The sequence below is a fragment of the Saccopteryx bilineata genome, chromosome 8 (assembly GCF_036850765.1).
Source record: "Saccopteryx bilineata isolate mSacBil1 chromosome 8, mSacBil1_pri_phased_curated, whole genome shotgun sequence".
Classification (NCBI taxonomy): Eukaryota; Metazoa; Chordata; class Mammalia; order Chiroptera; family Emballonuridae; genus Saccopteryx; species Saccopteryx bilineata.
The window spans coordinates 50,866,594-50,879,513 of record NC_089497.1 but is presented as its reverse complement, the minus strand read 5'-3'; the positions used below and the strand labels follow the sequence as shown (position 1 = coordinate 50,879,513).

The following is a 12,920-nucleotide window of genomic DNA, read 5'->3' as shown; positions in this document are numbered from 1 at the left end:
TGTGCCCTGTCTGGAAATTGAACCCAGGACATCCATATGCTCTATCTACTGAGCCAGCAGGTCCAAGTGATAGATGTGAACTTTTAATGATAAAACATTTGTGCCTCATTTTTTTAATGTTGAAAGAATTAAATAAGTCTGAAACTATATAGGCCCATTTTTATTATAGTATTTTAGCCAAAGTCAGCCTCAATGGAGAAGAGTCCATCTGTATTTTCAGAAACATGGTTTCAGTGAGCTGAGAAGCATGTTTGTGTTTTTTTTTTATAGAGACAGAGAGACTCAGAGAGAGGGACAGATAGGGACAGACAGACAGGAACAGAGAGATGAGAAGCATCAATCATTAGTTTCTCGTTGCACATTGTGACACCTTAGTTGTTCACTGACCGCGGGCCTTCAGCAGACCGAGTAATCCCTTGCTCGAGCCAGCGACCTTGGGTCCAAGCTGGTGAGCTTTTGCTCAAACCAGATAAACCTGTGTTCAAGCTGACGACCTCGGGGTCTTGAACCTGGGTCCTCGGCATCCCAGTCCAACGCTCTATCCACTGCGCCACTGCCTGGTCAGGCTGAGAGGCATGTTTTTAAAATTCTATTTTAAATTAAATTTATTGGGATGACATTGGTTAATAAGATTATATAGGTTTCAAGTGTACATCTCTACAATACATGATGTGTATATAGCCTTGTGTGCCCACCATTCAAAATCAATCTGTCACCATATAGTTGCCTCCTTTTCTCTTTACTATCTCCCCACCCCCTTCCCTCTGATAACCACCATACTGTTGTCTGTGCTATGAGTTTCAGTTCTATATCCCACAAATGAGTGAAATCATATGGTTCTTAGCTTTTTCTAGCTGACTTATTTCACTTAGCCTAATATTCTCAAGGTCCATCCATGATGTTGTAAATAGCAGTATTTCTTTTCTTACGGCTGAGTAATATTCTATAGTATATATATGTACCTCATCTTGTTTGTCTGATTCTCTATCAAAGGACACTTTGGTTGTTTCCAAGAGGCACGTGGTTTTAAGCCTACTACAGACTAGGTCATCAGGAGTATTGCAGTAATAGAACAGTTATGTTTTCCTTCTTTGAAGGTTGCTGCTCTCATTGGTAATGAAAATAAGTCCTGCTACAGTTCCTTTTCTTCTCTCCTGGGAAGACCACTGAATAAATATTAAGTAAAAATGAGCCTTCTCCCCCCCCACCCCCCCTCTTTTAACATATAGGTGAAGAAGTGTCTTTGAAAAAAATCAAGAACACTTCTGATTGCTGTTCTTTCAGGTGGCGTGCTGGTTACTTGATCCAGATTCTAAGGAGCCGACTCTTCACAGCATAGTTACCCGTTTCCTTCCTCATGAGCTTTCACTCCTGGAAGGGATAGAGACTGGCGAAGGAATTCAAAGCCTGGGACTGAATGTCAGCACTGAGCATTCTGGGCGATACAGGGCATCTGTTGAGTCGATTCTCGTCTTCAACTCTATGAGCCAACTCAATTCTTTGTTGAAGAAGGAAAACCTTCATGGTAAAGCAAAGTTTCTGGCATTTTTATGCTGTTACAAACTGGCAATAGCTCTACTTTTATACAGAAACTCTATCATTGGAGTATCAGTACAGGGGTCAAAACAAACTTTTCTTTTAAAAGGCCAGATAGTAAATATTTTTCACTTTGCAGCCCAGACAGTCTCAATCACAAATATTCAAGTCTGCCCTAGTAACTTGAAAGCAGCCATAGAAATATGAAAATGAGTGTTCCAGTAAAGTTTTATTTACATAAACAGGCATCTGTCCCTGCTTTGATCATGGTATGCTAAGCTTAGGCTCTACTATAATGAAGAGAATTAGTGATGTTTTATTTACTTATTGCTTTTATATTTGAATTTTTTCAAATGATTTCTATTCATTCCTAGAATATATCTTTCATGGATTTAGAAAAGTGAGACTTTTTATTTCTTTTTATTAAATTCATGGAATTAGTTGATGAATTCATGAATGAGTTATTTTGGGGAAGTTTATGTATCATAGCAATGATGTGTTCCTTGAAATTTTGGTAGAATTTGTACACTGTTTCTTTGTGGAAATATATTTTTCAACTACTTTGATGTCTCTAATAACTGTAAAATTATTCAATATATCTTTTAGATTATGTTTTGGTAAGCTATATTTTTAAAGAATTTATCTGTCATCTAAATTCTCAAATTTTTTGTCATAAAGCTATTAGTTTTTCTTTTTTTAACATTTCAAGTGTATCTATGTCTTCTTTTTATGTAATATTTATAGTTTAATCTCAGTAGTTTTATTCAATTTTTTTTTTTTTTTCATTTTTTCATTTTTCTGAAGCTGGAAATGGGGAGAGACAGTCAGACAGACTCCCGCATGCGCCCGACCGGGATCCACCCGGCACGCCCACCAGGGGCGACGCTCTGCCCACCAGGGGGGATGCTCTGCCCATCTTGGGCGTCGCCATATTTGCGACCAGAGCCACTCTAGCGCCTGAGGCAGCGGCCACAGAGCCATCCCCAGCGCCCGGGCCATCTCTGCTCCAATGGAGCCTTGGCTGCGGGAGGGGAAGAGAGAGACAGAGAGGAAAGCGCGGCGGAGGGGTGGAGAAGCAAATGGGCGCTTCTCCTGTGTGCCCTGGCCGGGAATCGAACCCGGGTCCTCCGCACGCTAGGCCGACGCTCTACCGCTGAGCCAACCGGCCAGGGCTTATTCAATTTTTCAGTCTTTTCAAAGAATCAGTTTTGCCTTCGACCTTTCCTATTGTTTTTGTTTTCTATTTCCTTGATTTCTGTCATCATTCTCTCTTTTCTTCTAGTTTCCTTGACTTTATTTTACAGTCCTTTTTCTAAATTCATACGTTTGACACTAAACTTACAATTTTTCAAATAATTTCTCTTCTAATTTAAGTATTTTAGGCTATAAATTTTTCTTAAAGCTTTACTTTCATTTTATTTCACAAGATTTGACATGTAATGTTTTCATCATTTTATTCTAAATATTTAAGATTTTCTGTTATAACACTTTTTGACTCACAAATTATTTAGAAGATTGATTTTTAATTTCTAGTATTTGGAAACTTTTTATTTTGTATTTTTATTATTACCTTCAAAGTTAATTGTATTGTGGTTGAGGAACATGGTTATATAATTTCCATTCTTTGGAATTATTTGAGTTGCTTTGTGACCTAAAACTGGAACTGTGGTGTAAATATTGCACATACATGTAAGAGGAATGTGCATTCTAACTCTGGATGCAGAATTTCATAAGTGTCTGTTAAATCAAGGTTTTTAAAATTTTCTATATCTAATTTTGCATGTAGTTCAGTGAAATGTAACTATATATTTTGAGGTCATTTTATTAGAATCACACATGTTTAAAATTGATTTATCTTCCTGGTGTATTAAACCTTCTATCTTTATGTTGTGGCCAGCTCTACCACTAATTTTTTTTTTTTCATTTTTCTGAAGCTGGAAACAGGGAGAGACAGTCAGACAGACTCCCGCATTGCCCGACTGGGATCCACCCGGCACGCCCACCAGGGGCGACGCTCTGCCCACCAGGGGGCGATGCTCTGCCCATCCTGGGCGTCGCCATGTTGCGACCAGAGCCACTCTAGTGCCTGGGGCAGAGGCCACAGAGCCATCCCCAGCGCCCCGGCCATCTTTGCTCCAATGGAGCCTTGGCTGCGGGAGGGGAAGAGAGAGACAGAGAGGAAAGCGCGGTGGAGGGGTGGAGAAGCAAATGGGCGCTTCTTCTATGTGCCCTGGCCGGGAATCGAACCCGGGTCCTCCGCACACTAGGCCGATGCTCTACCGCTGAGCCAACTGGCCAGGGCCTAATATTTTTTATTCTTAGTCTATTTTATGGAATGAATACAGCAGCATCAACTTTCTTTTGATTAACATTTGTCTTTTGCTATTCCTTATCCTTTAAATGTGTCTTATAAACAGAATATAGCTTATTCGTTTACTTTTGAAGCTTAGCAATATTTTTAACTTATAAGTTTATTCTGATTATTGATATATTCACACCCTGTTTTCCTTTGTTTGTATTTGTCACTTTTTTATTTTGTAAACAATTTATTCACAACCGTGTCCTGTAAACTTTTCTAACAATTTCATATTTGTAGTTCTTGGAATCTAAATCTGTCATTTGTTGTTTCTGCTGAATTCCACTCATATTTCTTTGCTATCTTGTATTTTTCATACTTTTTTCATACAAGATTTGATCAGGGCTGGCCTAACTTGGGAAGCTTTCCTCTAGAAAGGTTTTCCTCTTGCCCCTGCTGTTATCCAAGGACCGCATTAGCCTTATACGAGAGTTTTGGTTAAGAACAGGAATTTGAGAATCAGCTTTTCCTCCTATTGCTATTTTAAAGGTATATATCCCTTCCACCTTTTGGCTATAGGATTTCATTCCCATGACAACCTGCTTCTTCCTACTGCCTAAGGATCCAGTCTGGCTCCCTGTCACTCTGACTTTGACTACTCTTATTCTGACCCTAGTTCCTTATTTTTCTAGACCAGTATCCCATGAATTTCTGCTTTGGGTTTAGGCCTTGAAATCCAGAGTGACTACTTAGTAACTCTTCCTATTAGAGACCACTAGCTCGCACTTGCTTTGGTGGTGGGTATGAGTGTCCCTGGAAATCTATCTCCTGCTGATTGAGACCAGTAATGCCTCAGACACTGTGTTTGTAGAGCTTGGGAGGGCAGGCCAGGGTTTCTTAGAGTCCTAGTGGCCCATAGTACTAGAGACTGAAGTCTTTGGCAAGGATATTTTCCTAATGATTTAGGACAGTATTTCTCACAGTGCATTCTATGGATACTATTCAGGATGTTAGTAAGTAATGTAAAAGAAGAGTTTTGTGGGCAGATAATTTCAGACTCTTGTCCAATACAAATTGAAATAGTTGCCTTTGCTTCAGGTCTTCTCAGAGATGATAGTATGTCAAAAGGCATCATGAGCAATATATAAATGCTGAAGCTCAGTATACAGTATCTCTCAACTCCACCCTGTTTATAGAGTATCTTTGAAACTAAAATTTCTATGAGAATAATGGAAAAATTGAGTTAGAATGACAACTCTGTTGATAAATGTCAGCAAATATAAAAATAGTCTGATTCTTATCAGGAATTTTCCTTGCTCTTTGCTGACTGCATCGAAAAATGTAAAACACCCATGTTTAATTCTTTGTGCAGGCATGCACACCATGGAACCAGGAATATTGGAAACAATTTCAAGGAACTGACACTTTGTTGTCATGTTAGCAAATAACATTGGCTATTTTGCTCTTGCTAAGAGTAGAAGCAGAAACATTATTAGGTAATCCAGACAATCCACAAGATTGCTAATTCTTTTATTCTCTGGCTAGCCAAGGATAGTAGTCTAGTACTAAAGTGGACAGTACTTTTATACCTTTTATTGTTGGGTTGAGAATGCTGCTCAGGAGACTGGATCATGAAGAATAGTGGGGGTATAGCCTGACCAGGTGGTGGTGCAGTGGATAGAGCGTCAGACTGGGATGCGGAGGATCCAGGTTCGAGACCCCGAGGTCGCCAGCTTGAGCGTGGGCTCATCTGGTTTGAGCAAAGCTCACCAGCTTGGACCCAGGGTCGCTGGCTTGAGCAAGTGGTTACTGGGTCTGCTGTAGCCCCACAGTCAAGGCACATATGAGAAAGCAATCAATGAACAACTAAGGTGTTGCAATGAAAAACTAATGATTGATGCTTCTCATCTCTCTCCTGTCTGTCTGTCCCTGTCTATCCCTCTCTCTGACTCTCTCTGTCTCTGTAAAAAAAAAGAAAAATATAGAATAGTGTGGGTACCACCTGTGGATTTTGCTAGAAGAATTCTATGTGTGATTGTGATTAGAGAATGATGCTGATGTAGTCGCTTGGCTGGTAAATTAATGTTTTAGTTTTCTTTTTCTCTTCCAGATGTTTTACGTAAAGTGGAAATGCCCTGTCAGTACTGCTTGGCCTTGCTAGAACTAAATGGAATCGGCTTCAGTACTGCAGAATGTGAAAGTCAGAAACACATCATGCAGGCCAAACTGCATGCAATTGAGACTCAGGCGTACCAACTAGCGGGCCACAGTTTTTCCTTCACCAGTTCAGATGACATCGCTGAGGTTGTATCATGGCAATAAGGAATTTAGAAAACTAATTTTTAGAGTTAAAAGTGGTGTGTATGAGTGTGTGTATTTCTTAAAGAAACACCAAAGATAAGTAAAAAACAATTCAGTTAACCAGAATACTTTGGAGATAGATAATTCTAACATATAACTTATAATTTATAAGTTATACCTTCTATGTATGAAATAGGAAGGTAGTAAAGGAGGCTCCTAGAACATATGCTCCACGAGAAGGAAGTTTGCTGGGCACAGAGGAGGCACTTATAAGTAAGTGGTGTTGAAGAAAAGACAGTTGGTAACAGTGTAGCTGTTTCTCCATGAAGTCAGTCATTTCATGGGCTCTCACCCCTTCCTCACCTCTAAATCCTTTTTTAGAATACAAAATTAGATATTTTTCTCAGTTAATGAAAAATGGATTTTTTTGTGATTTTTTTCTTTTTAGAAAGAGAGAGACAGGAAGGGAGAAAAGTTAGAAGCATCAACTCGTAGTTGCGGCCCTTTAGTTTTTCATGGATTGTTTTGTCATACGTGCCTTGATGGGGTTGGGGGTGGGGGTGGGGAGCTCCAGGTGAGCCAGTGACCCCATGACTCAAGCCAGAGACCTTAGGGTCATGTCAATGATTTCATGCTCAAGCTGGAGACCCCGCGCTCAAGCTCGTGAGCCTGTACTCAAGCCGGATGAGCCCATGTCCAAGCTGGTGGCCTCAGGGTTTCAAACCTGGGACCTCAGTTTCCCAGGTTGATGCTCTATCCATGCGCCACCATGAGTCAGACATGATTATTTGCTTTTTAAACCTAATTAAGATTTTCTTCACGTTACATAAATTTTGATATAGTTTATTCTTATTTTTATTTTCAAAAATTGGTGTTCTAGTCTCTCCTTTCCCCACACTCTACAAAGGGTGACTGAGTTGTTTTGGAAGGATTGCCAATGTAGGTTGGGTACTTACACTTGATAGTATCGAAGTTACAGTGTCTTTTAGATGTAATTTATTTATTATTTTTCATTTTTGTGAGAGGAGGGGAGGCAGAGAGATAGACTCCCACATGCGCCCTGACCAGGATCCACCTGGCAAGTCCACTATGGGGCAATGCTCTGCCCATCTGGGGTCGTTGCTCTGTTGCTCAGCAACTGAGCCATTTTTTTTTAGCACCTGAGGTGAAGGCCACAAGCTATCCTCAGTGCCTGAGGCCAACTTCACTTGAACCATTTGAACCATGGCTGTGGAAGGGAAAGAGAGAGAGAGAGAGAGAGAGAGAGAGAGAGGCGGGGGGCAGGATGGAGAAGCAGATAGTCACTTCTCCTGTGTACCCTGACCGGAAATCAAACCTAGGATATCCACACACTGGCTGACATTCTACCACTGAGCCAACCGACCAGGGCCTAGATGTGATTTAATAGTAGAGCACATTGGTGAAGATCATAGGCTTTAGAGCAGCGGTTCTCAACCTGTGGGTCGCGACCCCGGCGACCTAAAGCCATCGGAAAATACATAATGCATATCAGGTATTTACATTCCGAATCATAACTGTAGCAAAATTACAGTTATGAAGTAGCCACCAAAATTATTTTTTGGTTTGGGGTCACCGCAACATGAGGAACTGTATTGCGGGGTCACGGCATTAGAAAGGTTGAGAACCACTGCTTTAGAGACAAATTTCTTGGGTTTGAATCCTACCTCTTTCATTTATTAATTAATCAATGATTTTGAGCCAGTACATCAACTCTTTTTTTTTTTTTTAATTTTCCATTAATTGAAAGAGAGAGAGAGAGAGATAGGGGTAGGGAGAGAAAGAGAGAGAAAGAAGCATCAACTTGTTCTACTTAGTTGTTTTATTTAGTTGTGTACTCATTGATTACTTCTCATATGTGTCCTGACCTGGGATTGAACCTGCGACCTCAGTGCACCCAGACAACGCTTCATCTACTGAGCTACCTGGGCAAGGCTACATCAACTCTTTATCTCAGTTTCTTCATCAGTAAAATGGGTTATACTAGAAATACTTAATGGAATTGCTCTGGGGAGTAAATGATAAATATAAAACACTTAGAAGAGTGCCCATCTCATAGTACTCAACAGATGTTATATACACTTATAAAATGTCAGTTTTTAAGCCACAGAATTATATGTTTAAGAAAATGAGTATCTTTGTTTCTCCTAACCATATGGTATATTTGTTTGAATTCAGTGGTGCCTTTGTGGGTGTCTACTATTTTCTTTTGAGTTCTTTAGCTCAGAACTCTCAAAGCCAGTACCTACCTGAAAGCACATAAAATTACAAAAGGAGCTCACTAAAAATATAGATTCTCTGGATTTCAGCACGAGTAAGCTTGGAACCAAGGCAGGAATCTGTGCCCTTGTGACTCAGGTGGCCACTAAGGTATTAAGGCCATAGGCCTAGAGCAAACTCTGAGCCAGAATAAAAGGCCATTGGTGTTCCTAGCTTGTTCTTAGGTCTCATGCTAAAATAGAAGTTACATGTAAGGTAATTTAATACTTGCTGATTTTAACTTGAATCTTTGAACCAGACTGGATATTATTATTCATCTAGAGCTGCATTAATACAGGAGTTACTAGCCACTTGTCATTACTTAAGTTAAAATTAATTAAAATTAAATAATAGATATCAATTTAGTTCCTTATTTGTGCTAACCACATTTCAGATGTCCAGTTGCCACACTGGCTAGTGGCTATCATATTGAACAGTGAAAATATGGAACATTTGCATTATTGCAAAAAGTTCTTTTGAATGGCACTGGTCTAGAGCAGGTTTCAGCAAACTAATTTGTGGGCCAGATTTGATCTGTCACCTGTTTTTGTAAATAAAATTTTATCGGAGTGTAGCCACACCTGTTTGTTTACTTGTCTGTAGCTGCTTTCATTCTATATTTTCACAGTTGAGAAATTGTGACAGACGGTAAATCGTGAAAATGTCTATTATGTGGCCCTTTATGGGAAAAGTTTGCTGACCTCTTAAAGAAAAAAATAAAGGACTTTAGAGTTATAGGACTCTGGGTTCTAATTCTACTATTTCTAGCTATGTAACATTGAGCAAGTTTCTCTGTCTTTTTCAGATTTGTCACAGAATTGTTATAAAGACTACATGTGTGATCGCTTCTCGGCCTTTTGGCTAAGATCAAGTGTAGTAAGACTACATGTGATGACATGTGTTAAAGTACCTAGCATAATGACTGGTATAGAGTGGGTGCTCAATACATAATACTGCCTATTGCCCCTGTCTTGTCCACCCCCCTCATTTCACAGATGTGTTCAGTGAGGCCTGGAGAAGGAATTATATGTGGGATCCTCCCTGTGCCCAGAGCCCGAGCACCTGCCCTGTGTGGGCCCTGTTTCTTCAGTCGGTGCTTTGGCCACTCTCTAGCTTCCATTATTCCGTTTCACATGGAATTGGCCACCTTCTCCTGACTTTTTGTGCCCAAGGACTGTCAGGGTCCAGCTTTATGGTGGTAGAATCAGATGGCTTTTTGGACCCCTTACTACTTAGTGTTCACTGGTTTTTGTGATCACAATAGTTCTGATGACTCCCATGTTGACTTTCTCTGGGGCTTCAGTGATTGAGCAGCCGCAGTGTTTGCCACATGAAGTGGCATTTAGGAGAGATCACAGTCCTCAGCTCCTAAAATCTCAGCGTTGTGCAGCACAGAGTATGCATTCCTGTGTTCTTGGCTATTAAAGCCTGGAATTAGTATTAATCTGTTAGTGCCTAAATTCAGGTATGGACAGCCTACTGACATATACATTTTTATTGCCATTATTTATTAAATGTGATAATTCAAAAATCTCCCCCCCAAAAAAACAAACCAAAATTACCCAATGTTTTTTCAACCCATGTTGAACTATATAGACTGTTTTTTTCAAACAACTTTTAAAAATATTTTCTGACTGACAATACTTGAGATTTGATTCTTGACTAAAGAAGCTTTAATTTCTTACAGGTTTTGTTTTTGGAACTGAAGTTGCCACCAAATGGAGAGAGAGAAAACCAAGGCAGCAAGAAAACTTTGGGTTCTACCAGAAGAGGGAATGACAAAGGAGGCAAGCTGAGGCTGGGGAGACGGTTCAGCACTAGCAAGGTACGTAGGGGCAGCCCCCGGGCAGAAACCGAGCTGCTTTTAGCACTTTGGTGTCTTCAAAGAATGTTGATGATCAAGATCCAACATAGCCCACCATTTGAACTTAGCCACGTAAAAACAAACTGGTTTGTAGTTTGGCTGCCAGCAGTAAATATTGAGATATTTCAGCAGGGAAAAGTTGGACCATGATCTGATCAGCAGCTCTGTCCTTCCTATCATGAAAACAGTGTAAAGGTTTATAAACTCAGGCCTGTAGACATTACTTAATTATTGATATCCATTACTCTTAGACTTCCAGTGTAATACAATTTGTATATTTATATGAACATGAACAAAGATATGGAAGAATGTTTTTTTTTTAAAAAAGCAAAAGAATAAAACCTGAGTCAATAAAAAGAACACTTTTTTTTTCTATTCCAGGACAAAATAGTAAGTTTTACATGAGTTTCTTTTAAGAATCTAGCATGCTGCCTGGCCTGTGGTGGCACAGTGGATAGAGCATTGACATGGAATTGCTGAGGTCACCAGTTCTAAACCCTGGGCTGCCTGGTCAAGGCACATATAACAGACAATCAGTGAACAACTAAAATGAAACAACTATGAGTCGATACTTCTCACTTTCCATCCCTCTTTCTCCTCTCGCTGTAAAATCAATAAATAAAATCTTTAAAAAAAAAAAAAAAGAATCTAGCATGCTGATTCCAAAGTAAAATTGGTAGTCATAATTCATGAAAATTGTTTGTATGGAAAAGAAGAGAGAAAGGGCTCATTTTACATTTTTACTGAATAAATTTTCAATGGAAAAATGAGGGTAGAAAGACAGCCACAGCAGCCATGGAGAGAGTAGTCCACGTTACCATACTGTCGAATTTTGACCCTAATATCATTAACTGTAACATGCTAGATCTGCGGGAGTTTCCACAGCTTCATTCTGTAGCAAACCTTTTTATTTGCTCTCATTGGCCCTTTCACTTCACAAGTTGCTATTCCTTAATGATTCATCGAAAGTCTAGTGTAGAAAATTCAAAGTCTTAAAGATAAACATCTCCTAATATTCTTTTTTTTTTTTGTATTTTTCTGAAGCTGGAAACGGGGAGAGACAGTCAGACAGACTCCCGCATGTGCCCGACCGGGATCCACCTGGCACGCCCACCAGGGGGCGATGCTCTGCCCCTCCGGGGCATCGCTCTGTAGCAACCAGAGCCACTCTAGCGCCTGGGGCAGAGGCCAAGGAGCCATCCCCAGCACCTGGGCCATCTTTGCTCCAATGGAGCTTTGGCTGCGGGAGGGGAAGAGAGAGACAGAGAGGAATGGGGGGGGCGGTGGAGAAGCAAATGGGCGCTTCTCCTATGTGCCCTGGCCGGGAATCAAACCTGGGTCCCCTGCACGCCAGGCCGACGCTCTACCGCTGAGCCAACCGGCCAGGGCTTCCTAATATTCTTGATACAGAAACCATGAAAGTATTAAGGAAAAGAAAACATGGAAACCTCCAATTACCTGAGGTTTGGAGGAGGAAAACAGAGAGATAAAAAGACATGGTATAAACTCTTGGGTAGAGTGTGGGGAGGTAGTTACTTTGCTAAGTTGACATTTTACTGATTTTTTTAAAGGTAGATCTAAATTGATGTTGTTCAGCATTAGCATGCTTGCTTTTAATAATCTATAGTTATAGTTTTAGCATCATGGTGATTTCTATAAAACCCATACAGTAATTTCAAGGTATAAATACAAGAGTTAGCAAATTTAACTTTGAGTCTATATTATTTACCTAAAAGAGATTCTATTATAGTTTGGTCTGGAATTTGGATCAGAATCAGATCTTACCTTATTATGTTTCTTTGGCAGGATGTTTTAAATAAATTAAAGGCATTACATCCTTTACCAGGCTTGATATTAGAGTGGAGAAGAATCACTAATGCTGTCACCAAAGTGGTCTTCCCTCTGCAGCGGGAAAGGCGGCTGAATCCTTTTCTTGGAATGGAAAGAATCTACCCTATATCACAATCACACACTGCTACAGGTAATGAGGAATTGTAAATAGGGATAATATACAGTTTTTGAAGAAAAAAATTATATATATATTTTCTTATGCTCGCAAGGAATTCCAGTGCTGATCATTGGATTCCACAAAGTTTCATAAACATTTATGAAACACATACTACATCTAAAGCATAGGTGGATACTACCTAGATGCAGAGAAGAGATTTAGTAAGATGCAGTTTCTGCTTTCAAGTATTGAGTAACTAGGATGTCTGAGACTGTGCTTTGGATGAGAGTATATTCCGGATTAAATATTTGAGTCTTTGATCTTACCTAATTTCAGGCCCTCTCTTGAACATCTTAAGGTTCTCTCTAAGTTGAATCTAAGTAGATATCTGGGGCTTTTGTATAATAAATGAACATCTTATTTTACTCAATTAGAAAAGAGAGTCCTTTGGGTGTGGCATGGCCCTCTTGACATAGTGTGAGTATAGGTGAGGAAGAAGGTATTCTTTCTCTAGACAGTGCAAACTCTAAACGTTTGCCAAATGCTGCATGCAGTGGAGGTAAGGACTGTGTTAACTCCACACAGAGAAGGCAGTTTAGATTGATGGTACAGAATGTACATTTTGATGTCAGATGTTTTAAAGGTCTGAATCCTGGTGCTGTGACTCTTTGGACAAAGTACTCAGTTTCTTCTCAGTG

At 39.9% G+C, this 12,920-nt stretch overlaps 1 protein-coding gene across 2 annotated transcripts in view; it reads left to right on the top strand.

Annotated features, from left to right (window-relative positions):
- The window catches only part of POLQ (DNA polymerase theta), a 136,219-nt gene that overhangs the window by 76,906 nt on the left and 46,393 nt on the right, over positions 1–12,920 (top strand). For both annotated transcript variants that reach the window (XM_066241868.1, XM_066241869.1), the window contains 4 exons: positions 1,285–1,525; positions 5,943–6,136; positions 10,098–10,235; positions 12,081–12,255. In XM_066241868.1, the coding sequence (XP_066097965.1) occupies positions 1,285–1,525; positions 5,943–6,136; positions 10,098–10,235; positions 12,081–12,255 (748 nt within the window). The remainder of the gene's footprint in view (positions 1–1,284; positions 1,526–5,942; positions 6,137–10,097; positions 10,236–12,080; positions 12,256–12,920) is intronic.